Source organism: Pteropus alecto, unplaced genomic scaffold (genome assembly GCF_000325575.1).
Source record: "Pteropus alecto unplaced genomic scaffold, ASM32557v1 scaffold121, whole genome shotgun sequence".
NCBI lineage: Eukaryota > Metazoa > Chordata > Mammalia > Chiroptera > Pteropodidae > Pteropus > Pteropus alecto.
Genome location: NW_006434369.1, coordinates 4,263,008 through 4,272,937, shown reverse-complemented (window position 1 = coordinate 4,272,937; position 9,930 = coordinate 4,263,008). Strand labels below are relative to the sequence as shown.

General features: G+C 38.3%; 1 protein-coding gene across 1 annotated transcript in view; it reads left to right on the top strand.

The window, feature by feature from the left end:
* Positions 1–9,930, top strand: part of RNF144B (ring finger protein 144B) — a 59,775-nt gene that overhangs the window by 27,411 nt on the left and 22,434 nt on the right. Inside the window, exon 2 of the mRNA XM_015587278.2 lies at positions 1,624–1,728. Coding sequence (XP_015442764.1) covers positions 1,624–1,728 — 105 coding nt within the window. The remainder of the gene's footprint in view (positions 1–1,623; positions 1,729–9,930) is intronic.

Here is a 9,930-nt window from a genome sequence, read left to right as displayed (position 1 = left end):
TTTCCAGGTATCTTTTATTCCCAATTCATACTAAATAATGAGCACTTTCTCATGTCTTTAAACATCATTTGAAAATGTTTTTCATGATTCTTCAGCATTCCATTGCATGAATTTGCCATAATTTATATACATGTTATTCTATTTTGGATAGTTAGGTTATTATTTATTTATCTATCTATTTATTTATTTATTTATTTATTGTGATAAATATTTTAGAAGAAATGGGCTCCATGAAGAAGGGAATAAATACTTGAAGAGATACAAATATGGTTTAAACGGTTTGCCCTAGTCATTGATTCATGAGTACACTGTAACTAAGTTCAATCAGGTAAAATCATGATTTTTTTCTGAAATAATACAATTGTGATATTACTTTTATTTTCAGATGGAGAAAATGAGTAAAGATGGTCAATGAAAGGAATAGATTTCACAATTATGTCATCAGTGTTCTGAACATAGAATTTGTGTAATACTTAAGGTGTTGTAAAAGGTTGGTGCATCGGCAATATTTTTAATGTATCAATTTGAAAGATCTGAGCCCACTTTATAGATAATCACTTTATGAGAGTCATTAATTCATTGGCTAGCTTATGTATTTCGAGGATATCCTCCTCAAACACTGAGCTTGCTTTTCTTTATTGTGCGTATAGAAAAAAGCTGACCAATTAGCAAATTAGTAGAAATTGAGGAGCCAGATTTTGGATTTCTTAAGAGTTTTATCTTCTGGAACTAATTTTGTGTGGGCATGTGTGGATCGTTTGGGAGGAGAAGGGAGGTGTTAGAGGTCTCCATAATGCTATCAGTTCTCCTACCTTCTCATTCTGACTCACACCTCCACCCACTGCCCAAGATCCAGGTGCAACCAGCAATAAGTAGATCAAGTTTGTCCTTGGGGTTTTAGCTCTTCTTTTCTCTGGGTTTCTTTTTTCTACCCAATTTCTTCTTTACGCAGATTCTATTCATACCTCCTCATCATAACATCTACCAAGGCCCATAGTTTTGGGGAAGAAGCAAGACTACTGACTTTAAGCAAAGGCCTTGCCTCAAGTAATCAGAACAAACAATCTCAATGGGGGGACATCTCTTTTTCCCAAATTGTCTTTGACATTATCTTTTCCAGGTGTATTTGCTGTTCAAGGTGTTCCTGAATAAGTCAGGGCCTTAATCCCAATTGATTTTGTTTGACTAATTTAGCATGAGGGTCGCAGTTCTATTTTGGGGCAAACTTTGAGAGAGAGAGGACTACTAGATAAAAATGAAACTGGGAAGTCACGTAAGTTAAAAAAAAAAAAAGTAAAAAGAAGGCTTTTGCCATTAGTGTAAAAGTGTTTCTTTTTTTCCTATTCTGTGGTGGATAAAATGTGTGAGCATACAGGAATTTGACTTGTTGCCTTGAATAAACTCAATATTCTTAGGATGAAGTCATACATAATTAATTGCCTGTCTCTGCATTTTTTTTCCCAAAGTGATGGCTCTTAGTATTCATACTTGTGATAACTTATGTTTCCTGAGTACAAGAGCCTGAGGACTGCCAAGTAAGGAAGAAGAGGCAGTGGTGGTTTTGTAACCTCTGTGCTACTGTAATACAATGGATAATTGGTTTTGTTTTTTTTTAACTTCCAGTGCCTGAAGCAGTACATGCAGCTGGCAATCCGAGAAGGATGTGGATCTCCCATCACTTGCCCTGACATGGTGTGCCTAAACCATGGGACCCTGCAGGAAGCTGAGGTATGGATGAGTGCCATGATCTTCCTCTCTTTCCTGTTGACATTATTTCCTAGGATCTTTACTCTAATGTACTTCCCTACCAGGGAGTCTAGAAACAAAAGCTAGAATTAACTTTTTAAAGGAGTATTTTGTTGCTACATAGCTTTGGATTCTTTATACGAACTGTTAAAGCTGTTATTTACCACTGTTCTGTTTATAAGTGCTATCTGAATGTTGAAGAAACTCTAGAATAGGCAAAGATCTAGAAATCAAATTTACCAAATGTGAGGTTTGGAGGCTGAATAGGGAGTGGTCTTATGATCTTTATTTTATTTTTTTAAATTGATTTATTTTAATTAGTTTCAAGTATACAGTACATTGGTTAGACATCCATATAGTTCATAAAATGATCTGCCCAATTGCTCCCTCCCTCCCCTGACCCTCCACCTAGCCAACATGTTAATGCTAACTGCATTCCCTATGCCATGCTCCCCATCCCCGTGACCATCCATCAGCTACTAATTTGTACTTCTTTAACCCTTCACCCCATTCTCCTATTCCCCTAATCTCCCCACCCCTCTGTCCATCACCAAATTGTCCACTATATTTGTGAGTCTGTTTTTGATTAGTTTGTTCTTTTTATTCAATAGATTCCGCATTTAAGTGAAATCATACAGTGTTTATCTTTCTCTGTCAGACTTAAATACCTTCTAGTTCCATCAAAGAAATATCTTTTTCCATCCCCTTCCTTTTAGTCTGTGTGTGTCTTTTAATCTAAAGCAAGTCTCTTCTAGGCAGCATATGTAGGGGTCTTCTTTTCTTATCCTTTCAGCCACTCTATCTTTTAATTGGAGCACTTAATTCTTTTCCATTTAAGGTACTTATTGATAGGAATGTAGTTGTTACCATTCTTTATTCCTGTTTTTGATACATGTTTTTTCTTTTTAAAGAAGTCCCTCCAACATTTCCTGTAATACTGGTCTAAATGATAGCTTTGCTGGATAAAATATTCTTGATTGTAGATCCTGGGTCTTCATCCTGTTGAATATTTTGTGCCAAGCCCTTCTGTCCTGCATGGTTTCTTTTGAGACAGCTGCCAGTCTTATGGGTGTTCCCTTATAGGTAACTATCTGTTTTTTTTTTCTTGCTGCTTTTAATGTTCTTTCTTTGTATTTAACCTTTGGCATTTTAATTATGATATGTCTTGGTGTGGGTCTCTTTGGATCCCTGGTTTTTGGGATTCTCTGAGCCTCCTAGGGTTTTGTCCATTTCCTTCACCAGGTTAGGGAAGTTTTCCATCATTATTTCTTCAAACATCTCTTCAACATCTTATTTTCCTTCAGGTAGGCCGATCAAATGGATATTTGAGAATAGTGTCCCATATATTCCTTAAATTATTTTTATAGTCTAAGCATCTTATCTCTCACCATTCTGATTGAGTCCCCTTGGCTTTCCCATTCTCAAGATAGGGCATTTGATACTTTTCTTTATTCACTTTGTTTATTCCATTTACTATATTTCTCATCTCAGATAATATGTTCTTCATTTCAGACTGGTTCCTTTTTATAATTTCCATTTCCATTTTTATGTTTTTTATCTCTTTGTTGAAGTTCTCACTGAATTCATTTACTCTTCCCCTAAGTTCATTGAGCATCTTTATAATCATTGTTTTGAACTCTGCATCTGTTATATTACCTGACTCCATTATATCTAGATCTCTGTTCTGTTCTCTCACATGGTTTCTGATTCCTTGTCTTCCCATTTTGCCTGCCTTTTCATGTCTGTTTCTATGTATTGAGCAAAGCTCCTAAGTCTCCCTGTCTTATTAGTGTGGATTTGTGAAGAAGGTATCCAGTGGCACAGTCCTGAGAGGGGGTTAGCTGCAGGCCAAATTTAGCCCAAACCTCTACCCCTCTGAGGCCACCTGTTAAGATTCAGCAAGCAGTCCACAGATGCTGTGCTTATAGTTGCCTCAAAAGGCCACACCAGAAACTGAGGCCAGCTGCCTCCGGTGTGAGTCTAGGCACTGCTCAGCAAGGAGCACCTGACTCGCTGAAGATACATATACCTGGATGTGGCTTGGGAGGGGCCGTGAGTTGAGAGAGGCAGCATTTCAGGGAATCCTCTGGGTGGAGCAACCTCTGTTATCCAGTTTGATGATGTCACAGCTATGGCAGTGCTGTGTCCGTGCACTGGGCGGAGTGAGGGCTCACCAGGGAACAATGGATACCACCGGCACTTTTGTACAGAGCTACAGAGTGAGTCTGGCCTTGGCCCTCACTCCAACAATGTCTCTCTGTAAGTCCCTGTTGCCCCCTGTGCGCAGCCGAATTGGCACTGGTGCTCACAGCTAGCAAGTCTGTCACCATGAAAATCCACTTGTGGATATGGCCCTTTTAAGAGGTTTCTGCCCTTGCCGCTACCGCAGCCTCCGCCTCATTTAGCGGCTGGAGACTGAGCAGCTCCTCGTCCTCTCTCTGTCCTACCTTCTGCCATTGCATGGTAATTTCTTGGATTTCTTCCTAGTTGTACGGCTTGTTCATCTAGATCCCAGGCAATTTTTCCCTGCTGCTTGCTCCTTGTTTCCATCACAACTTTGATTTGGTCACCAGATGAATGACACAGAGCCTCTATCATCTACGCCATTCTCCCTCCCCTCCCCACTTGTCTTGTGATCTTTAATACTTTAAATATAAACAGACGACAGCTTAGCCACAGTTGTGGACAATAAACTATGTATTTGATTCTACAAAGGTAGCCTGAGTCTAACCATTTCCAAAGAGCCGAGAAAGGCCTTTCATTCGATCTTTATCAGAGTTGTTTTTTTTGACTGAGTTCTCATATTTTCTAAAGACTGTGATATTACTCTTTCCTTTGTTTCTTCAATTCCTGTTCAGTAGCTGGCCCTTAACTCTGCTTTTAATCTGTCCTGCTCTCTTTAAATCAGAAGATAACCAACTCTTGTCCATTCTTAGGGAATGGGTAAGCGTCTCAAAGAGGTCCTAAGAAACAGATCAAATTTTATTCATTCAGCAAACGCAGCACACCTGCTGTGCGTCAGGCATTCTTCCATTATTTTCGTAGCCAGTGTACCGTCTAATTCCTTCAACAAACTTATAAAACTGAGGTCCAGAGGGTTTAAGTAATTTGTTCAAAAGTACATATCTGAAAAAGTAGAAGAGCTAGAATTCTATTTCATTTCTTTCTGACCACCATAATTCTATGGCTTTAAGAATGTGCTGAAAGACTTGATTATTGGAAGCTCTATAGTGTGTGTGTGTGTGTGTGTGTGTGTGTGTGTATACATACACACACAAATATAGAAATATTTGGGTGCATCTGTGTGTGTGTGTGCCTGTGTGTATACATGCTTCATTTACAAATAAATATGCTTTTACACGTGTATTTTTTGTTTTGTAAGCAAAGCAGTCAGAAAGGTATTATAGACCATTTTCAATTAATCTGCCTTTGCATGTCCTGTGTTCAGCTTATGGAATATTGGCTAAGTGGTACAAGTGAGTTTGCAGTGCTTTTTTTTCAGGAAGAACCAAAGGAATACATAATGGTTTAGGTGTGATTCATATTAGGAAAATCCTGAAATAATGGATTTTTAAATTAAAATCTAATATTGAATATGTAAAGCCTATGATGAGAAATATTGCTTACTTTAATGTGAGTCATAGGTAGAAGAAAATTAAAGTGGAGAAAGATTAGGTTAGCTACCAGGAATACTATTGATCTATACAACCCAGAAATGGTTTTTAAAATGAGTCTCAGGTATTCAGGGACATCTTTCTAGGCATAATCTTTCCAAGAAGGATGCTTCCTTTTTGACTTGCTTCTCTGATGTCTGATCAATGAACAAGTGTTTATTAAGAGTGTGCAGTGTGCTGGGCCTATTCCAGGCCAGGAAAGAGAGGTGAATAACACAGGCCTAGTGCTGTCCTCACAGTAGCTCCTGATCTAGTAGAGAGACATTAAGCTGAGAAGGACTCAAATAATTATAAAAGTAAAAAGCGTGAGTTGGAGCAGACAGCAAGAGCTGTGTCTCATATGAAATCTTATTTAATTCATGCTTGCAAAATCTGATAAATATAAATGAAATGAATAGTTGAGTGAAGTTTCAATATAAGCCTTAGAAATGGATCACAGTCCTATATTCTAGACTTGGCTGTCCAATCTGGTAGCCACTAGCTACATGTAGCTATTTATAATTAAATTAATTAAAATAAAATGCAATAAGAAATTTATTCCTTTGGTTGCAGTAATCACATTTTAAGTGCTCAGTAGCCATATGTGGCTAGTGGTTACCACTTGGACAGCACAGAATAGAACATTTCCATCACAGCAGCAAGTTCAGTTGCGTGATGTTATTCTAGACTTTTAAATGAATGGTGACCATTAGTCACTGACACTTTGGATATCAAATGTTAGGGCTGATGTGCTCAGGCAGGTGAGTGAAGATAGGCCATCGTTTGTCTCATAGTTCAGTTCTCTAGAACAGAGCTTATCTTTTCTGAGTTTCTTAGTATAGACAGTTTCTTCTCATATTCCCTGCAGTTCTCCTCTCCTTTTTAATTCTTACCCTTTTCCTCTTGTACCCGTTGTCATTCATGCTTTCCAAGTTCTGATTTTTTACCCAGTTTACTCTAAAAACAATTTTACTTTTAAGTTGTATTAAAACCAAACAAACTCATGATGTCTCTTAAAAATAACAAGAGTATTTGAAAAACAGAACAAAAACTTATTCCAAATGAAACTATGGTATTTATTAAAGTCTGTTTTCCATTAGGCAAGAAGACACTCCAGCCCATTAATGGACCTTTCTGTACTTACTGGTCTTGCTAAGAGCCTGATTGAAGATGGGCAGGAATGTACAGTAAAAAAAAAAGTGGTGGGGGTGGTGGTGATTATCTCTCATTTTGAAATGAGAAATGAAGAAATTACATTAGAGATATTGGTAGCTTTATCAGTTTAGATGGGACTACTCCTTTCACACACACATGAACTTGGGCTGTACCACCTTCCTTTCTGACTTGCTTTACATCAAGCTTTCCTCACATATAGTTATTATAATACATACCTCTTAATCTAAATATTAACTTGAATATATTCACAATGGGGCTTATCTACATTATGCTTGACTGGAATCTATATCCATAACTACTTTTTCTGCCTTTAAGAAAATGTTTAATTATACAGGTAACATGTAAATATACTTTACTTATTAAAAATAATTCTGGTTAAGGCTCAAGTTCCCTTTGTCCTGCTGCTATTTATATTACATTACAATATATGGTTCTCCATCATTCATTGTCTTATAAAATGCATGTAAGTTTAGCATTTCTTCATCTTCAAAGGACACAAGGCATTTAAGCTCTAACCTCTGAATGCTTTCCTGCATGGGTTTAGTTCACACAGTTGCCTGTGCTCCATCTGTCTGCCTCCTGCAGGCTTTAGGACCTGCCTGCCTTCTTAATGCTTCCAGATTGGCTCAGCTGTGGCTCTGTCTCTTATTTATCAGGAATAGCTTCATCAGTAAAACATTTAATGGCCAATTTAAGTACTATTTTCTTATGCAGGAAATAGTAGAAAAGGCAGCTTTTCCCCTTCAGTGTCCTTGAAGCTGTTGGGAGGAAGTGCCTCTGGAGGGCTTGTGGCTAGAGGTTACTCCACTGGGAGCCAGGGAAAAGTAAAACTTTCCTTCCTTGTGTCCTCTGGTACTTTCAGCTGTTGCGCTATAGGGCTTTTCTGATGTCCTTGATCCAGGGATCTTGTCCAACATGGAATTAAGAAAGGCAGGGCACAGATTGTTTATTCTGATAGCATTACTTCAGGCAAGGCCTTTCCTTGAAGTCGGTAGCATTATTAAAAAGGGGATGACTACTTTAAATAGATCCCTTACAGTGTTAGGGAAGTAGAGTATCACCACTTGCTGGGCAAGCCTGAACCGTTGGTCTGGACCATATAAAATTTGAATGGTGAGCACATGACCCATTACAGTAGTACCCACTGTGATATGGCCTGAGAAATTGAACTTCTTCCTGCTGCCAGTGGAAAGCAGGAAATAGCTTCTCACCCGCCAATCCTCCTTCCAAGCCCTGGGGCATGGAAGTGACCAGCCTGCCTTTTACTGCTGGTGCCACAGCATGTACCAGAGGAAGGACAGGTGTAGCTGCTCTTGCCAAGAATGGGGGCTCCAGAATTCCATAGGAAGGGATTTAGTGGGGCACTCTGGAGAACTATGATAGAGGGATGGTAGAAGGTGGGCGTGCAGTGCTAGGGAATTTGAAACTACATTTGCAAAATAAACAGTTTTTACTTACATGGTATGTTCGTTAAGGGTGGCTTTGGTAAAGCCTGCTGGAATTTTAGAGATCCATATATTCCCCCAAATCACCCTTTAGCACTGACTCCCTCCATTTGCCACCTCTTAACACTCTTTTTTCCCATCATCACAGTGCGAAGCAGGGGCAGAAGAAAGATGAGGATGCCCAGGCAAGTGGCCATACTTCTGTTACTGTTTCAGGATCTGAATGGGAAGGGATTAAGTCTGCTTCTAATGATAACCTTTGGCTGCAATAACGTGCTGTGATTCTTACCCATAAGAGTAAAACTTTGAGATGGCGAAGGGTAAAGGAATCTGCTATGTCAAAGTGAATAGACATTTTTAAGGTTCTCAGCTGAATTTTGTTTTAGAACGTTTTAAACTTTGTTTTAAAACTGCATATAAATGGAGAATAATGTTTCTAAGCTTCTTTAACTAAAGACCAATGAAAGAAGAATAAGCAGCAATGGGTTGAACGTGTCACAAGGATGTGCACATAGGTGTATCCCTGATTCCCTAGATGAGCAGAGGAAGAAAAGGCAAGGAATGATGAAGGAAGATGTACTGAAGCCTCTGCAGAACAGGTGAAAAAGGAATAGCAAAAGCAGCCCTCTGCAGGGAACTGTGTAAAAGATTCCTGGCCCTGGAATTCCAGTCTCTGCATCCTTCGCTTCCCAAGTGGACCCTGCCTTCTGGCTCTCAGACAATGATGCCTTCTTGTTTTAACGACCAGGGTTCGATATGTAGTATATAATATAGATAAGGAGATGAGCTTGGGTGAACATGCCGTTTTTCTTTTCTGTTAGGAAAATACAGTTTTTATTTTCTGGGTTGAGATAGGAAACATTCTTAGTTTCTGTATTAATGTGATGAGACACCCATAAGACATAGTACTGTTTCTCTTGCCAGTAGTTTTGCAAGTCATAACACTTCAGGAATTGCCAAAATCTTGACTTGCTGTAATTATCTACTAGTAGTCAATTCCACCTCCAGATATACTGACCTGTTGTATTTCATGTTCATCCTGGTCCTTTAATTTTTAAAAGCAACTATAGCAGAGATATGATTTCAAGGGCCAGACCTAAGTTAAGTCTGGACATTTTTTCTTGTTTCTGTCCTGGCTTTCTAAGCCTGAGGGACAGTACTTTCATGAAGTTGATCCCTAGCTTCTCTGTTTTAACTATTTTATTTTCTAACTAAAAGGCAATATACATTATATTTATCAATATTTCTTATGGGAACACATACCGCTTTTAGCATAAATGCTCTTCTGGCAAGCAGGCTCCACCATCTGCACCTTTTTTAATTTTGCTTTTTGTAGGGCTAGTTTCAATGTAGGTGGTGAGGTCTGCTCAGCTATTATAGTCATAGTTACTAATGGTAAATAGAGTATGCCTTGCTTTTCATTTCTTCCCAATTGTGGATGTATCCCATTAACTGTTACATATAATAGTTACAGCAACCCCCCCAACCCCCCCACCCACACACACATAGGTATATTTTACTTCCCTAGTTATGTTTTGCTATAGGAGGAGTGGAATGGAAAGTGAAAACTTTTTAGCAGAGTAGGAACTAGGTACTTAATAAGTATCCCCAGGTTCATTTTTACAAGAAAAAAAAAAAAGATGGTGATTGTAGGCAGTTAGTAACTTTGTATTGTATTGTTCTTATTCTATGTAAATGAAACTGAATTTATTTTCTCTTTGAATTAATATATTTTTTTCTTTTTGGAAAGATTTTCTAGAATGATAATGGGAAGGAAAAGTCTTCCATGTTTGGAAAGGAGGAGAGATTTTTAACAGAGTAGATAAGCACAAATTTCAAAGGAGAAATAGCAAAAAATAACTTTAAATCACGTTAAGGATTTTTTTTAGTATTTGATCTGAAGGAAGTGG